Here is a 14,112-nt window from a genome sequence, read left to right as displayed (position 1 = left end):
ATCAAAACATTGATTTAAGATATAAAAGATGTCAGTGGACAGTAGGCGTGCTTGAGATCGTGATTAACATGTGTGTAAAGGGCACGGTTGCATAAAGATTGTGCGGATTAACCGTAACAGGATATATCAATAATTCAGTTGTAGACGGGACTGGGGGGCACGGGGACACGGGGGCACGGAGCGCAAGGCAAGGGGGCACGGGTGCGGGCAGGGGAATGGCCGACCAATTTATCTGGACATCGCGGCCTATAATTACGGTAGTTACGCTCTCCGCTGATACAATTAAACTAGCGGTGCATTCGTGAAATCATAAATAATGCTGATTACATCAACGGATCGTCGCCTTATTCGATAATACAATGCTCGTTAAACATTACTCTGCGCTCTTGAACAATTAAACATATTATAAGAAATGTATTTTTTTTAAATATCAAACATCCAAACAAGTTTCAATCATATTTTACTCAATATGATCATGATGGGTAAAACTTGAAATGATAGCAATAATACGAAAGAAAAAAATCTAATTTATTTATTAAAACTTATTAAACTATACAATTATCACTTTGTTATCACATATTATTTTTATTAATTTCATTAATTCAGGCCAAAAGATCGTTATGGCGTAAACCTTTTTGAAACAAATACCGAAATTTTGTATTTAATTTAAATTATTACTTTACTTATACTAGTTTTGTATATTTTAAGGCTGCGTAAAAAAACATTTGATTAAAAATTTAATAAAGAAAACATTTTTTATGTCTTTTAATTATTTTTAGTGGTCTTAAAATTGTTTAAATGAAATGATCATATAATTTTGTTTAAAAACTACACAATGGCACTGGAGAAATGCTATCGTTTTATTATGCTAAAAAGATCTATTTGAGTATTTAGGCACGAAACATAAATGATCGTATGAAAATATCACGCATTTAAACTTAACCTAGAAAGTATATTGCGTTTGAGGTCGGAAATTGTACAATTGTTTACCAATCTATAATTCTTCATGTCGTGATTTCTTTGTAGATGCTTGGAGAAAATTCTTAAAATCCTTCCGCGATCGTACATGCGCCGCGCAAACCTCCACTAGCCGCAGAAACTCGCCCACATCGAAGGAATAATTAGTAAATTTAGCATGAGACGCACCACCCGGACCGTAGCCCTGAAAATATTTAAAAAAAAGTAATTTTTAGCAGTATAGAGTCCGCTATATTTATTGCTCACGAAGATACACGTCAAGTGGAAGTTACTCTATGTTTTGTCTGATGTATGCATCCGAGATGCCTAATTTTTAATACTGTTCCCATTCCCACACCTTTTTTATAAGGAAGGTATATAAAGGGGACGTGAATTTATTACAACCAACACATATGTGTTCCATTCGCTTCGTTCGTAAACTAAAAGCTTAATAGTCATCCTCAAAATAGTAATGTATTACATCCATACCTTGTCTTGTTGGATAAGTTTGTCCTTTTTCTCCCAAGTGACGTATTTCAAACCACGAAGTCTGGCTAGATCTGAGTAACAGTTTGGATCCTCGCAGTTGTATCTGGAATAATAAAATAAAACTGGTGAATTATTAATAAATACAGAGAATATGAACAGACCAAGGAAAAATCTCCTAACAGTATTTCAAATAAAAAAAACATTTTTTTTAAACACATAAAAAAAAATATATTTTTTTGCAACCCCAAAACGATTTATTTACCCTTTTATCACATTTGAAGACCATGTTTTTACTAAGTTAATAAAAAAATGGTTATATCCATCATTTTCTTTACTTTGAAATTTCGATGCGTAAAATTGTAGTGTTATTTATGTTGTACTAGCTTTCGTCCGCAACTCCGTCCTCGTGGTATAAAAAAAAACAAAACCAAGTAGCTTATATGTTCTTCCAGACTATCCTCAACATCATGCCAAACTTCATTGAAATCCGTTCAGCAGTTTAGGCTACAATCTCTAACAAACATCCATGCATCCAACTAAACTTTTACATTTATAATATTAGTATGAAGTATGATATTAATTTAAAAAAAATATTGCTTACACTTCAAACACAGCAGCCCAGTCGGGTAAGAAGAGAAGATGTGTTAATCCCGCACCATGCATTCCGATGAACACATCCGTATTATGCGTTATCTCCAACTGTTCTTTGAATGGAACTGTTCTGTCATACACTACATGCTGCACATGGTAACCTTTCACTTTGAGTAACGCTTCAACTATGTCCTTCTCATTTAAGATGCCTCTATATGTTGTTCCTCGAGATAATAATGTCACCCTTATTTTGTCATTGCTTCGGATTTCTTGCTTGATTGCTAATGAATGTAAAAGATGTTTTGAAAATGCATGGAACAAACCGCTTCGTTCACAACCATAAATCTGAAACAAATAAAATTATGTGTATTCATAATAGGTACTAAAAAATAATTTGATTTACAAAACACTGGCTTTTGCTCGCAACTTCATCGCGGAATAATTAAAAATGTAATAACAAATGTAATCAATGTAAGTTAATCAGTGGTACTGCAGCTTTGTTGAGTGTAAACAGTATTTGATATAGATCCAGTAGTTTTTAAGTTTGTTACATACAAAAATACAAATCTTTCCTCTTTAACATTAGTATAGATAAAAATGTAGTACTTACCAAGGGTGTGTTATAATATAAGCCAAATATCATTCTAGGCAAAAGGGGAAAGACAACATTTCTAAAGCATGCTATTTTTCCTCTAAATTTTTTCAAGTCCCAGATCTCATTTGATGTGAATGCTTTAAATGCATCTTTGAAAGCGGAATCATAGGTAAAAGTCTCCCAAATAAGAATTTGGTTGTCTTTCGTGAAAGTGGACGGGTGTGTGGAATTGACGTGGAGTGATGCGTAAAGATTGAAGAAGTCACAGAAGTGATGGTACATGTTCACAGCTGAAATTACGACAAACATACCTTACATTTATAGTGTTGTTACATTTTTTAACATTCACAGATATACAAATATGTCAACACAACATGGAACATGCAACATGCATAAATATTCTTGCAAGCATACTAAAACTTTATCTATTTTTATTAATATAGGGTGCACTTACTAGCATCCAACTTCATTATATATGTTGGTTTCTCGATAACAATATCACATTTTTCATCAAATATTGGTCTATATGGAGTCTTTACAAAGTTCACCATTTCCGGAGCCCATGATTGTAAAGCACTCATATGTTCTGCTTCAGTTTTGAGCCTTTCTTCATAATAATTGCAATAACCACCTGAAATTTATTAAACAAAAAAACATTATTTCAACTAAACTAATCTATACTGATATTATAAAAAAGAAAGATATCTATTTTTGGATTTATGTACGTATTTGATTCAAACAAAACCTGCTAGGCCAATTTTAATATTCTTCCAACATTAGAAAGGTATTTTATCTGTGATTAACATAGGTTATATTTCGTATTATTTTTTTTTAACTACACATGGCAACAGCTAGTATTTTTAAAGTAACAATAACTATATAACAAAATTCCTCTAAAAGACATGGATGCTCAAAGCATAACAAGTATAACTTTATGTCTTTTACTAAAATATATCTTAGTGGCTTAAAGTCTCATCGCTGTGCACTGCCTCTCCATCTCTCTACATCCGGCTACACTAAAAACTGTACTGAGCAGCTACTCATACAATGTTCAAACACTCTGAGATATTGGCTACTTCATAACTCACCAATTTGTCCCTCAGATAGAATATCCATTTTATAACGTAAATTATCACCACGGCCAACCAAACCGGTAAAATTGAGCATTAAATTTCTGCCTCTACAGAACCTGAAAAACATTATTTGATGATTGTAAAAATTTCTTTTACAGTATATGGATTGCATTTAATTGAATTAGTCCATACATACCTTAAATATTTTGAACATTCTAGTGAACTATCATGGAGATAAGATGCTTCACACATCACTTGTAATTCTTCTATTTGATCTTTAACATAACCTGTAAGTTTCAAATATAAAATTGAAGAACTAATTAAAAAACGTCATCCATATTTTTTTTAAGAGAAATATTACCAAAATCTGCTTGTGTATAAAATGTATCATACTGGGCCCCTTTTGTCCTTACCCATCCTCTGTGATCGCCAGGGCAACGAGGCCTTACATGGTAAGAGACATTCTTGTTGCATCCAGGTTCATAACCCCAACAAGATTTGTGTCCAATAAATCTTTTATAATCGCAATTACTGTTAACTTTACAACTTTCAGCTATGCCAGGAAATAAATTAAATATGTATCCCATATGTTCAGGTGGTACATTAATATCCTTAAGTTGTATTAGGTAAACAATATTAATTAATATAGAAAAAAGTACTAAATAAAAAGTTAAATACATCTTCACGTCTAAAAATTTAAGGTAAATTATATCACAAAAATAAATCACATGAAGATTATATCAATTTATCCAAAAACAAAATTAGAAATAAATTCAAAACACAAGTTCAAGTTTTACTTTAGGATAATAATACACTTCCTCCTTCCCTCCTACAAAACTTAAAATATTTTGTTCAACATATGTGTTCAGTGTCAATGTCAGTGTCAAAATAAATAAATATTAGCAACACTAACGTCTACGTTTTTAACTAGAATAACAAAATCTTATTTGAATTAAACCTAGCATTTTACACTACTTTAAATTGCTCTACATATTTGTATGCATCGGTACTGTGAATATTTTTCATTTTACAAACATATGTAAACACCTTAAAAAACACAAAAATGGATTTTAAATAGCTTAATCGTTTAATATTATTAAGAAATTTTAATAGGCTAATTTTTAGAACATTATTCAACCTTTTTACTGCTTTTTACCATTGAAATTGAACCGAATGAAATAAAAAACGTTGTTATCTATGGTGAAAATCATAGATTAAATTAGCATTCTTTTTACGACAGATGTCACTGTATTCATCTATAGTTTCGCGCCTTTTCCGGAAATAAATTCCGGCGGGGGTTTCTGGTTTTGGATATACACGTGAACAGGCGTCATCCAATCAGCTGGTAAATTTTAAGACCGGCGGCGGTCATCGTTGACTTTCTTGAAGTACTTGTTTATTATTTGACTTTAATTATTATCTCCGAATAATTTTAGTGATATTTCATTGTCAGAGGGTACATGAAGCTATAAAAATTAGGTGGTTTATTTTATAGAACGTACATCATTGCAATTTCTGACCTTCAAACATATCCTAAATATGTTGTCGCCATTTTGACCAAGCAAGTTGAATTGAGATAGTTTATTATCGTTAAATAAGTTTCTTTGAATTGCTTATGTGAGATACGTAAATGGATATCCCTTGGGAAGATTACGAAGAAAATGTCCCAGAAACCTAGCATAGTAAAATTCCTTATACATGACGCCAATGGTTAGTAAGTAGTGACGTTAGATTTCGTGGATTTAGCTTTTTATTTCGTATAATTTAATCACAAATTGGTGTTTAGTCCTGTGTCTAACCAATTTTGTCCTGTATGTAAATTAGGCGTCATTATTTTATGGGGCGTTATGTGGGCAAAGCTTCAAAGTACACGTCCCCTGTTTGTTTATGTTATGTTTGTTAGGTTTGATTACAATATAAATGTAACATTGTAGCCCTTTTTATTAATAAAAATCACACTAAAAGTTTTATGTCAATTTTAGGACAACCGCAAATGGTGAAAGTAGTACAAAATTCAAATAATTCAACTCCTATACCAATCAAAGTTAAAGCAAATCCTGTGAAAATTTACAAACTTCCAACTGTTGCTGAAGGGAAAATAAATACTCAGGTTAGTTACTTTTAATTGAAGTTTTATTTGTTGTCTATAAACTAGAGTGTGTGTAAAATTGTTGGATCTTATGGTTACAATATTTCAGCAATATTTTATAAGCTCTACACCTCTTTCCCCCCCCCGATACAAAAAAAGGTCTAGACCTCTTACATTCAACACAATCATCAGAGATCTGATGCAAAATCATTTTGAGAAGTTACAAACTTCCAGGAAACTCCAATTTGTCTCACTGCCTGTAGTCTTTAGGTTTTTAAAAGAGTGATAAATGTATGAAGAATATACCAAAGTATTATAAAGCAAAGTTTCAGATATATGTTGCTGATGAATAGACTATTTATGATGTGAAAAAGATTGTGGTTTTAAAATTCACACGGTAAAACTTGGTGATTGTTACATTGAATTCCAATAGGATTTGAGTCTAAAACATTCTAAACTATGTAAATTTATTACACAATGTGGTTTACTTTTGTTACTTGTTGGATAATTGAGCGTTATATTTAGTAACAAATACCAAATTTGTATACATAAAAATGTAGTTGCATATTATAGCTCAACATTATGATGAATCCTAAAAATCTAATACAGTAAGAGCTTATCACATAGGAAAATAATATGTTCTTGACATCATTTCTATTTTTCCAAACCAAGTAAGAGATGTTAAGCATATTCAGCAGATTATTGGTATATCAGATTAAATTTAAATATACAATAAAATAATTTATAGACCAATGCTTTTTAACTATGTTGAACTTATTTGGGCTACTAGAAAGGAATGCTTAGTTGTAAAAACCAAAAATATTTATTACAATTTTGTCACTTGAAGATATAGCAGAATAATAAATCATAACTGATGTGTGTGATTTAGTATGTGTGACATGATTGATATAGTATAGATAGATCATACTATATTCCTTCTAATGGACACTATATGATTACATTTATATAGCCAAATGCCAGATACTGTTTTTAAGCAATTTAATTTGTATAATTCTGCTACAAGCATTACAGGAGAATGATGGTGTCTAGCAATGGACTGAAAAAGACTGGAGCAGACGATTACCTGTTAAATAGGATGGAAAGCTTTATAAATGATGTATTGTATAGATCTAGCATTCATCCAGAAAATACTTTAACAATGACTGTGTGTGAAACAAGCTATTAGATGCTAGATAGGAAGTGTATAGAAAAAAATAGAAAATGAATTGCGGTCTGAGTAGTTTTTAAAAAGTTCCTTATAATAAGGTTAACCTATTTTGAAACAATAATACAGTGATAAAATAAGTCTGATAAAATTTGGGGTAAAGTAGTCCTCTACCTCTAGTGTATCACTAGATAATCTTTTATGATACACCATATTTAGGAATGATTTTTTAATGATTTTTATTGAAAATGATTATTCTATCTCGAAAATAAGGTTTTATAGCTAATCGATAAATGATCCTTTTGCTTAATTTGTAACAGTAATAATTTAACAATACATAATAGATTGGACAATCAAATAGATCTCTTCTTAGTCTTTTCATAGATAACTATTTTTTTGTCATTTCAGAAACCTGTTTTTTGCCCTGTTAAAGTTACGTCTGGGATAAAGAGTGCATCAAGTAAGTACTGTTTTAGTATCCCAGGGATATCTATTGTCCTAATTTTACTGATAAAACTGATTGGTATTCATTATTGTTGATGACATATTCAATTTTTGACCATTTACCTTAATAACACTTATCACCTTTCTATCCTTATCCTTCTCCAGTAGGGTTAATGCCCCAAGATTTGGACCTCCTGTTAATCTTTCTACCATCATCTCAGTTGTCACTCCCTTAAACATGCCAGCTTTCATACTATCCATTCATCTCTTCCTAGGCCTACCACTGCTGTTGTCTGGTGTACCCCTGTGTGATTTATTACTACTTTATAAATAAAGTAGATAAATAATTCTCTGCATTCATTTATATAGCAAAAATGTACTTTGATACCAATCAGACTTTTAATACATGTCCTAAACATTCTTCATAATGTAATGGTAATCTTTCCATATCTCATTACTTCTTGCAAAAGTATAATAAAACCTTATTTGTTTATAAAAATTAAGCAACAAAAAATACTTTTAATATATGATATAATAAGCCACCCGATTCCAAAATCTGAGACTACACCATATTTTCAGAATTGGTGCCAGTTCCTGTTGAAACATTGACAAATTTACAAAGAATTGTGCCCAAAACAGAACCCCTAGAGGTAGAAGTAGAAGTGGATTCTCAGGTATGTAACACCTTTTAAGACATTGTGTAGAGGTCTATTTTTTACATAGAATAACCTGGTTAAACATAAAAAAAAGTAAATTGAATATTACAAATGTTTTTGCTATGTTTGAACATAGTTTTAGTATAAGTATGTTAACAATAATCTTTCTAATTTACAGGAACAATATATAGATCAAATATTAGAACCACAAGCTGTAAAGACAGCGCCAAAATTAGTTCCAATCTTACCAAAACCTCAATCTCCAGTCAAATCAAATAGAAAATCTAATTTGTCATCTCCGATGTCTCATGCTTCAAGGAGAAGACATGATTCGGATAATGATCCCCCCGCAGAGTAGTAAGTTTTAGATTTACTCTATTAACTCTATACATAACAAAATTGGAGTGTTTAACATCAAAAGAAAAAATCCAGATTTCAGGAAGATGATGTTTTTGCGTTGCTGATAACGGAAATCATATATAAAAAATTTAGCCACTTTTATTCTGGGTAATGTCCGAAATGGCTGGACTGATTTCTACCGGTCTTTCACTGAAGGGTAGCTGACATAGAAGGGCATTTTATAGGCTACTTTTTATCTTAATATTGCATGGACGAAGTCATGGGCAACAGTTTTTTATGTATTAAACAATGTACTGATTGTTTTTAGACATGCAGTGTATTGTTCTGAGATTTGTAGTATCAATCTCCACTGAAATTAATATAATGTATTGTATGTTTCACAGCACAACAAAAAGACGTAAGCATGCAGATAAAGTGGGTAAAGGGTTGCGACATTTTTCTATGAAAGTATGTGAGAAAGTGAGGAATAAAGGATTCACTTCGTACAACGAAGTTGCGGACGAACTAGTATTGGAGTTCACGGCCGGGATGCACAGCTCTGCTGATTCACAGGTTACTTAACAAACATAAAATATGTAGTTTTAAAGTGGGCTTTATTATAACACCAGCTTTCGTCCACACTCTGTTCCTGGGGTACAAAAAAGCAATAGTAAATAGCCAATGTATTTCAGAATATTCACTACATTTATGCCAAATTTCATTGTGAATCATTCTGCAGTTTAGGCTACAAACTCTACCAAACATCTATCGATCTAAACTCTTACATTTATAATGTTAATAAGATAACTGAGTCCTATATATTGCACTAATTTTATACTAAAAGTGAACAAAACACCCATTTATATAAAACTATACATATTATTGATTTATTAATATCCATTATGGATGCAACCTTGAAGTAACTGATATAATTCTTTTGGTGTTTAAATAGTTTTTTTATAGGTGATAGTAAGGAAAAAATATTTGTTCAATCACATTTTACTTCCAAATAAAATACTTTTATTATACCTAGTCTGGTGTTGTACACTTATCCTACAGTCATAAAGTATATCAAATCTTTATATTATTCCAGCAATATGATCAGAAGAATATTCGTAGAAGAGTATATGACGCGTTAAACGTGTTAATGGCAATGAATATAATATCAAAAGAGAAGAAGGAGATCCGATGGCTGGGGCTGCCTACAAACTCTGCGCAGGAGTGCGCCGCGCTAGAGAAGGAGAAGCAGACCAAGCTAGAACAGATACAGAGAAAAACTCAACAATTACAAGAGCTTATATTACAGGTAAATAAAACTATCAAAAACATTAAATATAGCCATAGACCACTTTCAAAGTTTTACCGCTTGCAATTAAGCAGCACTTAATTTCTTGCTATAGTACATCCTCTTTGGATCCCTTCTGTGATCTGGACCATTTTAATTACTATTGAATAGTTATTAGAATTTAATCATACTTCAATATTCTAATTGGATTGTTGGCTGAAAGTCAAGTGAATTAAAACTACAAAAAGGTGTTATATTTATTTAAGACTATGTTTCAACAAAACCTTGTTAACTGTTTATATTTAAAGTTACAATAGAAGTATTTATTTACTAAATGGCACTGAAGTCCTGAGTTTCTTCAAATTATTTATAATTGTTTAATCATTTATAATTAATTTCAGCATATATCATTTAAAAGCCTAATAGAAAGGAATAAAGAAACAGAAAAGAAGGGAGTCAAGCCTTCACCATCATCAGCCATCCATTTACCTTTTATAGTTGTAAATACAAGTGACAAAGCTTTGATAGATTGTAGTATATCAAATGACAAGTAAGTTCAAATTTTATTTTTATAATTCACTAGTTTTCGCCCGCGACTCCGTCTGCGTGGAATTAAAAAAGCAAAAGCGAGTAGCCCACCAAATTTCATTAAAATCCGTTCAGCTGTTTAGGCTACAAACTCTAACAAATATCCATACACTATACTCTTGCTTTATAATTATTAGTATAATATAATAATTAACAGATTATCTGTATATGAGTTCATAGTGTAAACAATGTAACAATGCTTACCTTAATTATCCCCCGAGTATATTGGGAGCAATTTGAATTTAAGCCTTATTCTCTGTGCAGTATATATAAAAAAAGCTAATAACTATGTATTTCTGTATTTAATTGTGTAATAAATGGCTATGGAGTTATGGGAACTCAAACAATGGCATGTTTAATGCAAGTTATTAATGTAAATGTTCATTTTCAGGACAGAGTACATGTTTAACTTCAACAAGAGGTTCCAGATACATGATGATATAGATATTTTAAAAAGAATGGGTCTTCTCTATGGTAAGTCTTCAATGATGAACAAATTAAATATTTAAAGTAAAATATAAAGACTGGCTTATTTCGGTGACTTCATCCACGGAGAATTAAATATTCTAGTAAATAAGAAGACCTATGTTATTCAGTAATGATGTAGCCTTTTGAAATCCGACTTGGAGTTTTTTTAGTTGAGTTTATTCATTGCATACAAAAATACAATTATATTTATTAGTATAGGTATATTATATAACTTTGTATGCAGTGTTTAAAAATATAAAAACACTAAGCCATTATTTCAGGATTAGACAAAGGAGAATGTTCAGAAGAAGAGTTAAGAAAAGTAAAAAATATGGTACCAAAATCATTGGAAGTTTATGTTGAACGTAAGTACTGTCCAGATATTACATTGATATTCATACTGTATGTACTTTATCATTAACTACTGAAAAGAAAAGATTAGGCCTAGAAGACCCAGTGGGAATGTAATGGTAGGAAATAAGATTAATGAGTAACCAAAATAAGTAAAATTTTGGTAGTGGTCCACAAGAAAAATAATTTTAGTTTTATTTTTAGTAATCAAACAGTCTTAGACTAACACAGAAACAGAACCTTGGTGATGCTTCAATCTGAATAATTTTTACATGACTTTCGTATGCGAAGAAATTAGTTCTGCTTGTATATTCCTGGTCAGGCTGTAACTATTGTTATTATTTCAGAAATGGGCAGAGATGGAAACTGCAATCTAAGTAGTTTATTAGATGAGGATGAGGTTGATGATGAAAATGAAGATGATGAATATGGGGTGGTGGTGAAAGAGGAGCAGGAGGAAGATGAGGAAGAAGGTAACGAGTACAGCGGCGACAGCAGCGACGTGGACGTGTAGCAGAGTGCGCACGCGCAGCTGCGCTAACTATGTAGTTTTTAAAATAAAAATTTATATGCCACGGTGTGTTTTAAAATGCATATGTGGCCTCTGTGTCGAAGCGGAGGAATGCATGGTATGAAGAGCAGTGACAACTGTATATCTTCTATAACTATGCATTTTGCGTCACAGCATTTGCCTTGGCACTATGTCAATAGGCCATTATCGGCCATGTGGCACTCGGTCTATTGACTAACACTGGTCATGTGACGCCTGGTCCATTGGATAACATTGGTCATGTGGCACCTGGTCCATTGGCTAACATTTGTTATGTGACACCTGGTACATTGGCTCACATTGGTCATGTGACACCTGGTCTATCAGCCAGCATTGGCCACCCTCTCATACTTGATCAGAGTGTGACCTGTGTCATTACTCACCATGTTTCATGCAAAGCGCACACCAATTGATTCCTTTTATCTTTTATTTTTGCTTTTTACACACTCAATTTAATTGTGTAGTCAAATTTAGTTCAAATGAGAAATTATAACAAAATTATCTAACTTCTCTAACTAATTTGGATTTTTGTATCATCAGTTTACTAACTTAAATTTTCCAAAATAAATCCATGGAGAATAAATGGTTTCTCATTTCAATTGAATTTGACTATAAGGATTAAATCTTTTATGTATCTTGTTTTCCAATTCGTCATTATGTAATGACACAATTCATAAGCTTAGAATTATTGTTATTGAATCGGTATTGTTAAATAAGTTGCTCTACATAATCTTGTTTTATTTTCTGAATTATATATATATGTATTCATTTAAGTTTTGTTCTTTTTTGATACTGTACAATTTAAGTGGATCTCAAATGCATTGTAAATTGACAGTTTATGTGAATGTTGGTAGAGGTGATGTTATTTCATTACTTGTGTAAAAAGAAGTAGCAGACCACTGTCTAGTTAGTATGTGTCTAATTTTAGATGACATGAAATGCTTATTGAAAGCATAGCAAATGGTAAATGCAATGTCAACAATATTTTATTGTCCATTTTTAGTAAATATTATTTATAACACTGATTTGGAATTGTTTTAAAAGAGAAAATAAATGTTTCAATATGGAAAGAACTTTATTTTTCCTAAATTAAAAATTAAATTTAAGATTATAAATAAAAAATTAAGCCGAATTGTTCTTTTACTTCAAATCATCATCATCGAACAAGTCTTCAAAGTCTGGAACAAAAAATCATCAGTAAGAACAGTTCTAACTGATGAACAATTATCTATACTAATATAATAAGGTTTTATTATATACACTTCTTTGTTATTTAGGATGTCGTGATCAACAATATATTTTCGGATTATACATTTTTTTTTTATGAAAAGTCTGACAGTAATAGTCTATATGCTACATTTTTCACACTTTAATCTAAGGGGGTATGAATTGGAAAAAATTATACAGAAAAAGAACAGAAACTACAGGCCAAAAACAGCTGAGAAGCAAGATGACCAAGGTAACAGTAATTGTTAGCCAATGAAAAAGGCTTTCATTTGTGCCCTTAGGTTTTGAAATTTGCAATTAAAAGTACAAATTTAAACATTAACACTGAATAAAAAAGGTTTTTAATGCCATTGGAACATTATTATAAACGACTGTCTTTTTACTGAATTAAGTATGGATAATTTAGGTACATTTTTACATACACACCATTAAAGAAATCTGCATGAATTGCTTTTTCATTGGCAGCCAAGTCCATAAGGAGATTTGATGGTCCTCCTGCCTAAAAATAAGATGAATAAAAGTCAAAAATCAATATACACAATTATGATCTTTCTCAAGTCTAGATCTCCAAGTAGGTAAATGTAATAACTTCAAATCCACCTGTATGTAACACTACAGGACTACTAACTGTACTGGATGATGAATTTTATGCATACGTAAAATGTATGCAATGTACTTTGATAGTTTTAATGTAGATACATCATCATCCATAGCTCGCTATGCGTCCCCAGTGAGGGTCTCAGAGCCTATTCTTAGGGGTGTAAATACATACTTCTTCTAAATCCATATAGGGGCCAACTCCTTCTGGAAACATTTCGTCGGCTGCGATTGTGGGCTTCATGTTTATTTTGCAATAGAATATAAAATTTATATATCGTAAGGTACGACTATTTGGCAAGTAAAACTTTTTTAACAAATTAATATAAGGTAATTTTTGTTTTACACAAAAGTTGAGTTCGACCAAGCTTAACTGTCAATGTCATTTACTTGTCAGATACCAATCAAAAAATCAAAACAAATCCAAAATATAGAATCGCAAAGATATTGTGGCACCTTTTTGGCATTGACATTGTAATTTATGTCACGAAGGCCATACTTCCAGTTGCACAAAACACGTTACAATTAAGGGTTCGGTCACTGCAATTTTCAGTAACTTTCAGCAAAATATTTTAAATCAATTAGTATATACTAACTTTTTTGAAATTACAAATCTAAAAATATGCGTCGCCTTGAGAGTTAGGGAAT

The 14,112-nt window shown here is 31.4% G+C and overlaps 2 protein-coding genes across 6 annotated transcripts; one reads left to right on the top strand and one right to left on the bottom strand.

Moving 5' to 3' along the window:
- Positions 1–507: 507 nt before the first annotated feature.
- Positions 508–4,545, bottom strand: LOC106099601 (EGF domain-specific O-linked N-acetylglucosamine transferase). The gene is made up of 8 exons (XM_013278185.1): positions 4,067–4,545; positions 3,902–3,992; positions 3,721–3,821; positions 3,087–3,263; positions 2,648–2,922; positions 2,048–2,382; positions 1,447–1,549; positions 508–1,162 (listed from the first exon to the last, which is right to left on the bottom strand). The coding sequence occupies exons 1-8, from the start codon at positions 4,383–4,385 to the stop codon at positions 995–997; spliced, it is 1,569 nt and encodes a 522-aa protein (XP_013133639.1). The 5' UTR covers positions 4,386–4,545; the 3' UTR covers positions 508–994.
- A 411-nt stretch (positions 4,546–4,956) lies between these two features.
- Positions 4,957–12,772, top strand: LOC106099599 (transcription factor Dp-1). Of its 5 annotated transcripts, none has more exons than XM_013278183.1 (11): positions 4,957–5,050; positions 5,688–5,815; positions 7,368–7,419; positions 7,983–8,077; positions 8,238–8,416; positions 8,803–8,971; positions 9,492–9,704; positions 10,085–10,233; positions 10,663–10,745; positions 11,021–11,104; positions 11,438–12,772. In XM_013278183.1, the coding sequence occupies exons 2-11, from the start codon at positions 5,699–5,701 to the stop codon at positions 11,602–11,604; spliced, it is 1,308 nt and encodes a 435-aa protein (XP_013133637.1). In that variant the 5' UTR covers positions 4,957–5,050; positions 5,688–5,698; the 3' UTR covers positions 11,605–12,772. The 5 variants fall into 5 exon arrangements, with proteins under 5 accessions (XP_013133637.1, XP_013133638.1, XP_013133636.1 ...); XM_013278184.1 differs by having other exon boundaries at positions 4,996–5,093; XM_013278182.1 differs by lacking the exon at positions 4,957–5,050 and adding an exon at positions 5,057–5,184.
- The last annotated feature ends 1,340 nt before the right edge of the window (positions 12,773–14,112 follow it).

This window comes from Papilio polytes, unplaced genomic scaffold (assembly GCF_000836215.1).
Source record: "Papilio polytes unplaced genomic scaffold, Ppol_1.0 DF824102.1, whole genome shotgun sequence".
Classification (NCBI taxonomy): domain Eukaryota; kingdom Metazoa; phylum Arthropoda; class Insecta; order Lepidoptera; family Papilionidae; genus Papilio; species Papilio polytes.
Note: the sequence above shows the minus strand (reverse complement) of the source record. Positions and strands in the feature narration are given on the sequence as shown.

Coding starts and splice junctions, on each gene's coding strand:
- LOC106099601 (XM_013278185.1), bottom strand. CDS start 4,385: ATGTATTTAACTTTTTATTTAGTACTTTTTTCTATATTAATTAATATT. Junction 1,550..2,047: donor TGGGCTGCTGTGTTTGAAGT/GTAAGCAATATT, acceptor TTATTATTCCAG/ATACAACTGCGAGGATCCAA. Junction 1,163..1,446: donor AACTTATCCAACAAGACAAG/GTATGGATGTAA, acceptor AAATATTTTCAG/GGCTACGGTCCGGGTGGTGC.
- LOC106099599 (XM_013278180.1), top strand. CDS start 5,367: ATGTCCCAGAAACCTAGCATAGTAAAATTCCTTATACATGACGCCAAT. Junction 8,972..9,491: donor ACAGCTCTGCTGATTCACAG/GTTACTTAACAA, acceptor ATATTATTCCAG/CAATATGATCAGAAGAATAT. Junction 9,705..10,084: donor TACAAGAGCTTATATTACAG/GTAAATAAAACT, acceptor AATTAATTTCAG/CATATATCATTTAAAAGCCT.